This window comes from Callorhinchus milii, unplaced genomic scaffold, assembly GCF_018977255.1.
Source record: "Callorhinchus milii isolate IMCB2004 unplaced genomic scaffold, IMCB_Cmil_1.0 Scaffold21, whole genome shotgun sequence".
Taxonomy (NCBI): Eukaryota; Metazoa; Chordata; class Chondrichthyes; order Chimaeriformes; family Callorhinchidae; genus Callorhinchus; species Callorhinchus milii.
The window spans coordinates 7,140,872-7,152,664 of NW_024704762.1; the positions used below are offsets into that span (position 1 = coordinate 7,140,872).

Genomic DNA, 11,793 nt, shown 5'->3' on the forward strand with positions numbered 1-11,793 from the left:
GAATTCCCCAACACAGACCCAATACACTCAAACCCATTAACCAGGACAACTTCTACATAAGCACACACAACCAGCTAGCTCATGTGCCATGGCTTATACCATTCTTGTACCCAAAGCGTTATACAGCCTGGGTTGTTGATATGAGTCAATTGGGATTCGGCTGCTAAACGGGCTACAAAGCTGGGAAATTCTCAATTCCTCCAGGGAATTCTTCTAAGCCCCAGTCTGGTGCTCACATAGTTTGGGAGAGAATTTCTGATCTGGAGTTGAATGGGTGCGAAACAAAACAATGCTCCAGTAATCACCACCCCACCCCCCCCCACACCCCGAGGCAAACTGTCCATTACATCAGCCGTGTACTGAAGAGGCACCGCTTTGAAGATGCTTTGAAAAAATGTGAAGTTTTAAGATTTAAGAAATCGTCATTCTTACCTAGAGTAATTCTGGATACTGGAACTCGGGGGAGGGGGTGAGGGGCTGGGGGAGGGGTGAGGGTGTTAAAGAAGGTAAATGAGAAAGGTTTGGAAAAGATGCTGTGCCTGTGTGGGGTAAAGGGAGTGGAGGAGGCACTGTGTGTGTATGTGTCAGTATATGTCAGTCGGTGATACGGAACATTATATCCTCCCTGTCCATCATCTCCATGCTTAACTGTTAATTTCGTGCTATTTTAGTTCAGGAGCAATCAATGCTTAATTAAACCGTAACCAGCTGCAAATCTGCCCCGGTGGCACCTCTGTTGTGGCCATCGATATGTTCCGGTGATTTAGAAGCCAAGATGCTTTGCAATGTATAGTGAGTGTAGTAACCGAACCTGCAATACTCTCATTTGTACTTTACTGTGGTTTTGTTCTGTATATTAACAATGTGTGTGTGTGTGTGTGGTGGGTATCCCGATGGGTTTGGTTTTTTTTACACGAATCCTTCCTACACTGGCCCAGAGGAGGGAGGCTGTGATATTTCGGTGCCTTTGTTGTTCTTTCTGTTATCTAACCATAAACTTTCAAAAAAAAACTTAAAAACTTTACATTTTTGCTTTTTAACTGAAGTTTAGCAGCTTCTACACTAGTCCGTTCCTGTTTATTCTTTAATACATGTTCTTGAGTGAGTATCTGTAAGGGAGGGTGGGAGGGGGGGGGTATTGTTTCTGGTGCATGTACAGAGGGTGAGCATAGGGGTAGGGGGTGGAGGGGATGGAACTCAGGTGCCTATTCTAGATGCATGATGGCAGGGATAGCAGGTCAGGAAAGGAAGTGCAAAGTACAAGAAAGAGGCATGTGCACACCCGTCTGTGTCAGCCCAGATATGCATTCCTCTGATGTGAATAATTTCAATGGAAGATTTAAAAACTTACCAGATTGCCATTCAGAACATGTGTTGGGGCCTTTGCCTCCAAAAATAGTCACTACACTTAACAATTACTGCAAAGCACTTTGAGATATTTTGACGCGATGAGGCGCTACAAAAAAAAACGCAAGTTCTTCCTTGCCCCAAAACATAATCAATGTAACGTAGCTTCACTGCATTTTTTTTTCTCCTGTGGTTTTAAGTCCAGGAACGCTCTCCTCTGCTTCTCTGCACTGCGAAGGGAATGATTCTCTAGTTGGGTAACAGCGGCTTAAAGAGACTGATCGTAAGAAAGGGGAAGAGGAAGCGACCTCAGCACGATGCTTGATGCTGAACGGTTGCTCTGTGCAGGAGGCAGATGGCAAAGGTTGGCTCTTGTAAAGCAGGGTGATCCAACTGGCAGCCCACGGGCTGCAGATGGCACCCACCCACCCCCATTTCATCTGGTCCCCCTGCTCCCTCCATAAACTGCAAATGTTGTCATGTTTCTGGAAGGGAAACACAAAATTATTGCTTATGCGGCTCGCGGATGTTTGTCAAATAGGGCATCCTTTTTGTAAACGTTAATGGTTTATTATTTGCGTTGTGGGTGTTTGGCGTTGGAAAGGCTCGCAGTCCTTCACTGCGCAAAGGACCGATCAAATCCAGTGATGTCTTATCTGCAACTCACAAAGCCCCATGTCTTCACCCGGCTGTTCGCTTTGTTTTGACACTGCAGCATCTTTGCAAACCGTTTACCAATTTTAGCAAGACATTGACATTAACCACTGTACATATATTCACAGCCTAGTCCGTGTACGTGCAGGATTTAGTGTTAAAATGTGACCTGATATGATTTTAAGTGTTTGAAACAAATTTCTGCCCTGAGGTCCATCACTGATGCACGTTTCGTCAGCCTCCCAAGGGTACAAATCACGTCAGTTGAAATAAATATCTGTAAATCTACGATAACACAGGTGTGGAACAGCTCGGGCGGAGGGAGTGCAAGTCTCTGACCTGCTTCACAGAAGATGCCACGCAGGAAAGGCGCTCTGTAAATAATTACTGTGTTTCACATTTAAGTATTCAGTGTTCGAAGCGATATGGAGCAAACAGCTTGCAGAGTAATTGCATTAATGAAACCGGCACCAATTTTTGCTGCTTCTGTGTGGCAGTATTTAATACAACAATATGTCTGGTTGGCATTTTTTGATGTACTGCAGTCATTTCCATGGAGAAACGCAAAATAAAAGTCCATATTATCCACCCTGTGTCATGCAACTTGTAAGTTTATTTTGTACACCAACCAGCTTTCTCACGTACACCCTTCCAGCAGACGATAGCAACGAGGAACGGAAACCCTGGCTGACTTTTTTCCCCTCCTCTCCCTAAAACGTAAGACATTTGTGGAGTCCCGTAGCTTTATTGGTTAGAGTATTCGCCTCGTAAGCGAAAGGACTTGGGTTTGCTTGCCGAGCAGGGTGAAATGTTTGGCATATTACCTTGCTCCACATGCCTCTGTTCACCAAGCAGTAAGTAAAAACCCGATTGTTAGTCAATTAGTGGATCGCTTTTCAAGGTATCAGTCCCTTCAAAAAGAAATAATAATAATAATGTCACTCAATCCACAACTCAGTAGCTAACTATGGGGCTGTGACTGTGGCTCTCATTCACTGAACACAACGACATTGCAATTTGCGACGCCTTTCAACGTCGGGAGGAAAGAACTGACTTCACCGTGATTACCTGAGTATTGAACGATTTTAATTCCTTTCCCAGTTGCTCAAAATCAGACAAAAGGCAAAAAACAGCGACTTAAGATTAGTCAAGATTTTTGCTTCCCGCTGAAGCGACTTATTGTATATACATTCCGACAGTCTGGGCTCTTGAACCGCGAGGTGGTAGTGCCTTTCAGTGTTCTCCTTTTGCTAGGTTCTTTATATACAGCCACCCTTTGCACACATACTCGTAGCTCTTGGCAGGTGCCATTGACAAGGCAGAGGAGCTTTTCTGAACTCCTGGAAAGAAAGCCCAAAGAATATTTAAAGAGATCTTTAATCATTTTAACTGCCAGTTATGTCCCAACATTGCCCCCCTCCTTGTCTATCTTCAGATCACAGCTGAAGATCACAGCTTCTTCCTTGCCCTCCCCTCTCTCCCTGACTCGATGTTATGCTCCGCCACTGAGAAGGGCTTCGAGATGCTACCCCATGTGAAGGGCGCAACTTGTATTAATGCAAGTTGTTGTTGTTTAAAACTGGTTACAAGATTACACCATCCTCCATGCGGGATATGAAACAGGCAGGATAAGGAAACCAAGTCTGCTGGTGAAATGTTGCTTTCTAAACACCGAACTACATCACCCAGCTCCCAATGATTTGTAGTGGTGACACAGACAAAGTCACAATGCCTACCACACATTATTGCAGCTTTTAAAAACGAGTGAGCTTTGCATGTCAAATGAATTGTTAACCTCCGCAGGCTCCAAACAACTGACATTTTGGAATTGTTTACCTGAATTCCAGGCTTCGCAGAGAGAGAAGTTTACATTGGGAACCGCTGGCAGCTGTGAAGAGAGAATAAGCTCACATCAGATAAATGTTGTCTATTGGTGCTTTGTGTTAATACAGCCTCTCCCAAATATCTGCAGCAGTCTGACAGCAAAATACTTTTTTTGTCTCAGAATTCCGGACTTAATAATAATAATCCTTGCATTTGATATAGCGCTTTTCACGTCGGGAGGATGGCCCAAAGCGCTTCACAGAACACACTGTAAAGTGAATTGACTGTATATTTGTGGGCGAATGCGGCAGCCAATTGCGCACAGCAATGTCCCACAAACAGTCGTAGATTGAAAATGACCAATTTATTATTGTTTTTGGTTTTATAAACCCTCCGTTTCCCCCCCACCCCATCAAACAATAACCTAAATTGCCTTTTCTTTGGTAAAGATGCCCATTTCTTGATCCGCCCAGGCACAAGTTATGGCTATCACCAGTTCTGTTCCTTTATAGAAAGCCTTGCAACACCTGCCCATCTCTCTCCCACCCCACCCACCTCGGGTACTGCCCTGGAGTGTTAGCCTGGCCTGCGAGGTCAAGAGTCCCACCTTGGAGCATGTGTTAGTGACTCCTCCCTACCTGCAACCGCAGATACTTGGCCCATTCCTCCACGGCGGGTGGCAATGCCCCAAGCACTCTGTGCAGCACTGCAGCGCCCTGCTCCGTGTCACCCAGCAGCCCCTGGTCATGTGCCAGGAAAACACTGCCCCCACCCAGCACCAACTTTGTCGCCAACCTGCCACAGAAAGGGAATAAATCAAGACAAGAAAGGAACGAGGAACTCATATATTTTAACACCTTCAATGTGTCAAAACTCCTCAAAGCACTTCACAGATATGTAGGGTATGTAGTGACCGTTTCAATGGACCAGTGCAACAGCCATTCTACTCACTGCAAGGTCCCACTAAGCACCAAGGGGTGAATGACTGATGCCCGCTTGTTGAAGTAACCCTCTTCACCAGATTTATTGTAATGTTAGATTTTTGTAGGCAAATGCGACAGGCAATTTGCACATAGTAATGTCCCCACAAACAGCCATTAAGCGAATGACTGATGTTATTTTGGAGGGATTGTTGACTAGAATACTGGTGGAAACTCCTTCTCTTTTCAAATAGCATCGCAGGAGCTATAACATCTAGCTGATCAGGCAGACAGAAACCTTGTTATTTTCAACACCTCCAACAATGCAGCGTACCCCAACACTGCACTGGAGAGTCAGCCTGGGCTGTGAGCTCAGCCCAGTGGAGCTTGAACCCACACATCCTTCTGACTCCACAGATGAGACCTACGAACATATCCGGGATGATACTCGATAATAACGACGACGACGACAATAATAATCCTTGCATTCGATACAGCGCCTTACCATGTCATCAAGAAGTCTCAAAGCGCTTCTCAGGATATACTTTAAAGCGGAGTTACTCTGGACTTTGTGGGCGAAACACGGCAGCCAAATTTTGTGCACAGTATGCGTCCCCACAAAACAGCCTGGGAGTGAGCCACCAATTTTTATTTGGGAGGGGGGCTATTTGTTGGCCAGGGAGACCCCAAGAGAGTGTGAGAGAGAGAAACAAAAATCTCTTTTCAAATAGGGTCGTGGGACGGGATCATTAAGCGTCCACCCCAACCTCGGGGGCGACGGCGGTGGGGGAGGGGAGAGGAGAGAGGGGACGGTGCCGCGTGTTCCGGGTCGCCTCCCCGCGGGCTCGGCCTCGTGCTCCGCCACCGTCGAGCGCTCCGGGCGGGGGATGACGAACACCGACCGTCGGTTCTAAACCGACGACCTCGCGACGGCGGTATTCGGGAGCTGCTTTTTGTTTTGGGGGGGGGGGGGGGGAGGTTCGCCCCCATATATATATATATATATATATATAATACACATATATATATAAATGCAAGTTGTTGTTGATGATGATGGGGATAATGATGATGATGGGGATGATGGTGATGATGGTGATGATGTTGGTGGTGATGATGATGATGATGATGGTGGTGGTGATGGTGGTGGTGATGATGATGATGGTGATGGTGGTGATGTTGGTGGTGATGGTGATGGTGATGGTGGTGGTGATGGTGGTGGTGATGGTGGTGGTGATGATGATGATGGTGGTGATGATGATGGTGATGGGGATGGTGGTGGTGATGGTGGTGGTGATGATGATGGTGGTGGTGATGGTGATGGTGGTGATGGTGGTGATGGTGGTGGTGATGATGATGGTGATGGTGATGATGGTGGTGATGATGATGGTGATGGTGGTGATGATGATGGTGGTGGTGATGGTGGTGATGGTGATGATGGTGATGGTGGTGATGGTGATGGTGGTGATGGTGATGATGATGATGATGATGATGATGGTGATGATGATGATGATGATGATGGTGATGGTGGTGGACACTGCACTGGGCCCTGAGCTGAGGTGGGGTTTGAACCCACCTCCCGCTGATCCTCGGGCTGGACAGAGAGAGGCCACCGACTGAGCCGAGACTCGCACAACAACAACAACAACAACAACCTCAGGGGCCTTGAACCCGCCTCTATCCCCCTCCACCCGCCCGCCATAAAGCCCTCAGACGTCGCCCCCTCCAATACCTCAGCGCTGCCAACGTCGCCATCGCTCCCGGGCCCCGTGTCACCGCCACAAGGTCACTGACGTCATCTCCCGGGGCGCCGACCTGCTGCGCCGTCGCGTCATCAAACCGCGACTACCGGCCACCGTCACCAGCAGCCGCTTCCTCCTTCTCCTCCTCTTCCTCATTTATTTCCATTTTAAACGACACCCCCCCCCCCACTCCACTCCACCCCACCCAACCACCACCCGCGGAGCAGCCGCGGCGCGGTTTTCCCGTGCCCGCGACCCTCAACCAGGAACGTTACCCTGGACCGGCAATCGGCAGCTGGGTCGCAGGGCGCCGCCATCTTTGATCCTGGCGGTGCGCGCCATCTTTGATCCTGGCGGTGCGCGCTGCCTGCCGGGGATTGTTAATTGTCGTCGGATTTTGCTATATCAAATGCAAGGATTATTATTATTATTATTATTATTATTATTATTAAAAAGAACCACGCTTCTTCACCGTGGCTCGGCTCGCCATGGGCCGGTGGCAGGTTTGCGCGGCGGCTGCTGCCTTCGGGGCGTCGTTCTTTGCCCTGATGGGTCGAGACGCTTTCGATCCCGGTGAGACTGGTGATGTTTTTAGTTTTCGTTTCACTATAATAATAATAATAATAATAATATTTTATGTGTTTGTGGGTTAATAGCCTGTTTGTGGTGCAATGCTGACGGTAGGTTAAAAACTGGGGCAAAAAGTTTCAGCATTCATTAATAATAATAATAATAATAATTAATCCTCGCATTTGATACAGCGCTTTTCCCGTCGGGAGGACGTCCCAAAGCGCTTCACGGAACACACTGTAAAGGGAATTGACTGTATATTTGTGGGCGAAGGCGGCGGCCGATGGCGCACAGCGATGCCCCACAGACAGTCGTGGATTGAAAATGACCGATTTATTATTGTTTTGTTTTTTGTTTGGAGGGATTATTATTATTATTATATTCTGTGTATTTTCCTTTTTTGAAGGGGTGGTGGGGGGGGAGAAAAATCGAGGCTTTTCCAACCTTTTGACAAAGTCCAATCGTGGGTTTGGATCTGGAGTTTGCTCTCTCTCTCTCTCCCGCTTGGGTTTAGAAAAAAAAAGAGGGCGATTGAAAGTGCAACGTCCCACAAACAGCCACTGATTTTTACTTGAGGGATTTGCTGACTTGGAGAGAGAGAGAGAGAGAGGGAGAAACTCCCGTCTCTTTTCGAATGGCGCCACAAGATAATAATAAATAAAATAATAGTAATAAAATATTAAAATGATAATAATAAAATATCAAAATAATTATAATAATAATAAAATAATCATCATCTCCTCCACCTTCCACATGCTCTCCGTGTGTTCAAAGCCTTTCTGACCTTGCTTTGATCTCCTTCCACCTCCCACACCATCCATTAAAGAGTTTGCATCAATCTTGTAGACAAACCATGACTTTTTTTTTGCTCCTGAGATTCAGAGCCCTTTGACAGGCCCTCCTTGACAATGACTGGCACTTTATAAATGTAAATTGTTGTTGTCTCTAAAACAAGACACTTGTTTTCCTGTACTGGTTCAGTGTGATCAGCGATTTTCCTCCTCTCTAGGGTCCCTCTCGGGCACCCGGGTCCTTCTGACAGGTGCCAGTAAAGGAATAGGGGAGCAGCTGGCGTATCAATATAGTGGATTTGGGGCCGATCTGGTGATAACAGCACAAAGAGGAGATGCTTTACAGAAGGTTTGAGCCTGCCTCAAGAGTGCGCAATTTTACTGGATAAATGTTTCATTCAACAATTTGAATTTGCAGTCGGGAGACGAATATCCCACACTGACTGGGACAACAACAACCACAACAAAATTACATTTATAGAGCACTTTTCACGTCGGGAGGACGTCCAAAAGCCCTGAAAGGACGTCCCAGCGGACTTACTGTTGTTGTGGAAATGAACATATTCAGCATATCAGGGCTGCGTGTGCATCTCTCTCTCCCTCACTCTCTCTCTCTCGCTCTTTGTGAGTGTGTATCTGTGTCTTTCTCTCTGTCCCTGTCTCACATTTATTTCCATTCATATCGGGGAAGGTCGCGGATAAGTGTTTGGAGCTGGGGGCAAAGAACGTCCGCTCCATTGCCGCTGACATGGCAGATCCGAGGAATCCCAAGAGAGTTGTGCAGTTTGCTCTGGAGAAGCTGGGTGAGTGCATGAGACCCGGACAAGTTTGTTTCTCCTGCACCGATGGGTGCTGAAACCATGTGGCCCCCCAAGGAGGGGATCTGATAGTGGTCGGAGAGTTGGATGGGGATGAACAATACTTGGCTTTCAGTTGGGTTTATATTCCCTTTCCCCAGCTTCTGATTCATGCGATTTCTGTTGTTTGCAGGCGGTCTGGACTATCTGGTTCTGAATCACATAGGGGCCACCCCTTTCCAGATGTGGGACAGGGACTCTGAGCACACACGCTGGCTGATGCAGGTCAGTCCGTCACTGGGCGGGTGGGGTGGGGGGCTTGTCAGCCGGGTGTCTTGGCACATGCGGAAACCCATCACCGTGCTTAAGAGTATCCAAACCAAACTGAGTAGATAAACTGTTGAGTTTATGGCTGCATCGAAGCACTTGTACAGGTCCTGTGTTGCACTTGTCATTGTGTAGCACTGTTTAAAGGAGACATCTGACTTTGAACATGTTTGACTCCATTCAGACTCTCTTTGGAATACAAATCTCATGAGGCTGTCATGTGAGGTCTCACCTGCTCTTGTACAAACATCAGTAATGAGGCCATTCAGCCCATTGCATCCGTTCTCTTCCCATGAAGGCTGATCCCAAATGGAATTTCTACTCCACCCTGGCCGTTAACAGCATTTCCTTCCTTTTCCTGTTCCAGGTGAACTTCCTGAGCTTTGTGGAGCTGGCGGGCGCTGCTCTGCCCCTCTTAACCAAAAGCAATGGCTCCATCGTTGTCGTCTCCTCTCTCTGCGGTGAGTGAGGTCACGTTCCTGTCTCTGTGCAGACCTCCCATCGCTTTCTCCCACCTTTGCCCATCTCTGCCATCCCCCCTCACCCCCATCCTTTCCTCCCGCCCATATTTCTTTATTTAAAAATTATCCTTTTAAACTAACAGAAGACTGAAGACCGTCCTCTTCGACCGTGCTTAAGATTACCACCTCCGTCCCATGCCCACACCCACCCCTCCCCCCCATCCCCACCACCAGTTAGGCATCATGCTCCGCCACCGTTAAGCGCTCCGAGACGCTGACATGTAACTGATTTGCCATTTCTGTCTCCTTCCCTCCCCCCGACAGGGAAGATCGCTACGCCATTTACCGCCTCATATTCAGCCACCAAGTTCGCTTTGGGCGGCTTCTTCACCTCCCTGCGACACGAGCTGGCCATGCAGCGGAAACATGTGTCCGTCACGCTCTGCTTCCTCGGGCTGATCGACACCCAGTCAACCCTCGAGAAAATCCAGTCCGTCTCTTGCGCTGTTTGCAGACACGTGCTCATGCACATATACACACGTGTACATACACATGCTATATGATTAGGCGCTATATCAAACCCAAGAATTCTTATTATTGTAATATAAATTTTCAGACATGTTACATATATGCACACACACGTATATTATATCTAAATACACATTATATATTACATGCCCAGTTCAGTGTGGGTTCTCATAGGATCTACAGTGAATCCCACTGATCCGAAGCTCGACCATCCAGCTTCAGGCACTGACCAGCCATCTTCCTGCCTGTTGCACAGGAACTATGGTGGATCAACAGTGAAGTGAAGAAACTGGTTGTAAAGGCTGAATCCACATGACTGAACAAAGACTTCCACGGGACGTGAAAGGCGCTGTATAAATGCAAGTTGTTGTTGTCGGAGTGGTGCTGACAGTCATAGAGCTTTGCTCTGTACCTGATCATTGCTTTGTCTTTTTGCTCCAGGGGGATATTGTCCATGCAGCCATATCCAGCCTCCGACTCTGCCCTGGCCATCATCAAAGGTGGGATGACCAGAGCGCGTGAGATTTACTTCCCCTGGTGGGTTGATTTAGTCTCCAAGCTCCATGACTGGTTCCCGGAGGCGTCTGATCAAATGATTCGCAATGCCTACAACTACAGCGGTTGACATGTAAAGAGGAAGATGATAAGTGAAGGTTATTGCCATTCACCGTCCCTATGTGTGTGTCGTGTGCGTGTGGCGATAAAGGGAACCTTTCTCTTCTGTTTACTTCTTTTCTCCTTCTCCTCCCCCAAGCCACTAATAGGGAACCTGCTCTTTGCAGTTTGTAGGATATCAGAAAGTTACCGCACAGAAAGAGCTCATTTGTCCCACAAAACTTGTGCTGAGTGGCCTGATATAACCCCGCCCTCCTGCTCCCTTTCCCCGGACCCTTAGCATTCCCCTTCATCAGAAATCAAGCTCATTCCCTTTTCAGAAGAAGACTCGGCCTCAAACTACATTGTTTTTCACAACCTCGTCCCATCCTCATCCTCACCCGTCACTCTTCGTCTGCTCAGCAACCCAGTGTACAATGGCTCCTGGATCCTGGGATGGAATTGGGGCTTTGTGTATGTCCTAGAAGGGCAGGAAGTTTTTGTAAACTCACTGATAAATGACACTGCAGACTTGGGCACTTGGGTCAACTTGGGCATTCATTCCAAGTCTACTCCCTGGAAGCATCTTTTGAGTACTCGGGTGTAATGAGCCATTGCGTCCACAGGGAGGCACTGTGATCTGCTCCAGTTAAACAATTCCTTTTTTTCCGCACAGAAGGAGACCATTGTTCCATTTCTTGTCTGTTTTTTTTCTAAGTCGTCCATTTTTATTAATCCTACTTTCCAGCTCTTTCATCTCTTAATCCCTTAATTCTTTGACTGCTCAGGGACTAATCCACTTCCCCTTTGCATAAATCTCTTGATGATTCATGGTTTATTGGAGCCGAACAATTAAATAAAATCATTTATTTCAATTCTGGCGTAATTGTGAAGGTGACTTGATCTCTTATTGTTGAACTGTTTTCATTACACACACTCACACCACCTGTAAAATGCATTAAAATGAATTCACTTCATAGCCTTGCTCCTCCCTACCTCCGTGACCTCCTAACCCCCTACTAACCTACCTGCTCCCTCTGCTCAGCAGGCTCCAGCCTGCTTCACGTCCCCCGCCTCGCCCGCCCCACCATTGGTGGTCGATCCTTCAGCCTCTCTGCCCCCACCCTCTGGAACTCCATCCCACAGTCCCTCTGCATGGCACCCTCGCTTGCCTCCTTCAAGACCTGTTTCAAGACCCTTCTCTTCAAACGTGCCTTTGGTCACCCTCCTTCCCCCGCCCT

At 47.5% G+C, this 11,793-nt stretch overlaps 2 protein-coding genes across 2 annotated transcripts; one reads left to right on the top strand and one right to left on the bottom strand.

The window, feature by feature from the left end:
• Window positions 1-3,065: 3,065 nt before the first annotated feature.
• Window positions 3,066-6,553, bottom strand: micos13 (mitochondrial contact site and cristae organizing system subunit 13). Its single transcript, XM_007898743.2, has 4 exons — window positions 6,475-6,553; window positions 4,464-4,620; window positions 3,838-3,889; window positions 3,066-3,341 (listed from the first exon to the last, which is right to left on the bottom strand). The coding sequence occupies exons 1-4, from the start codon at window positions 6,495-6,497 to the stop codon at window positions 3,235-3,237; spliced, it is 339 nt and encodes a 112-aa protein (XP_007896934.1). The 5' UTR covers window positions 6,498-6,553; the 3' UTR covers window positions 3,066-3,234.
• A 281-nt stretch (window positions 6,554-6,834) lies between these two features.
• Window positions 6,835-11,431, top strand: hsd11b1la (hydroxysteroid (11-beta) dehydrogenase 1-like a). Its single transcript, XM_007898745.2, has 7 exons — window positions 6,835-7,057; window positions 8,064-8,194; window positions 8,537-8,648; window positions 8,836-8,927; window positions 9,337-9,430; window positions 9,755-9,920; window positions 10,400-11,431. Exons 1-7 carry the CDS (start codon window positions 6,973-6,975, stop codon window positions 10,581-10,583), a joined length of 864 nt encoding a protein of 287 aa, XP_007896936.2. The 5' UTR covers window positions 6,835-6,972; the 3' UTR covers window positions 10,584-11,431.
• Window positions 11,432-11,793: the final 362 nt, after the last annotated feature.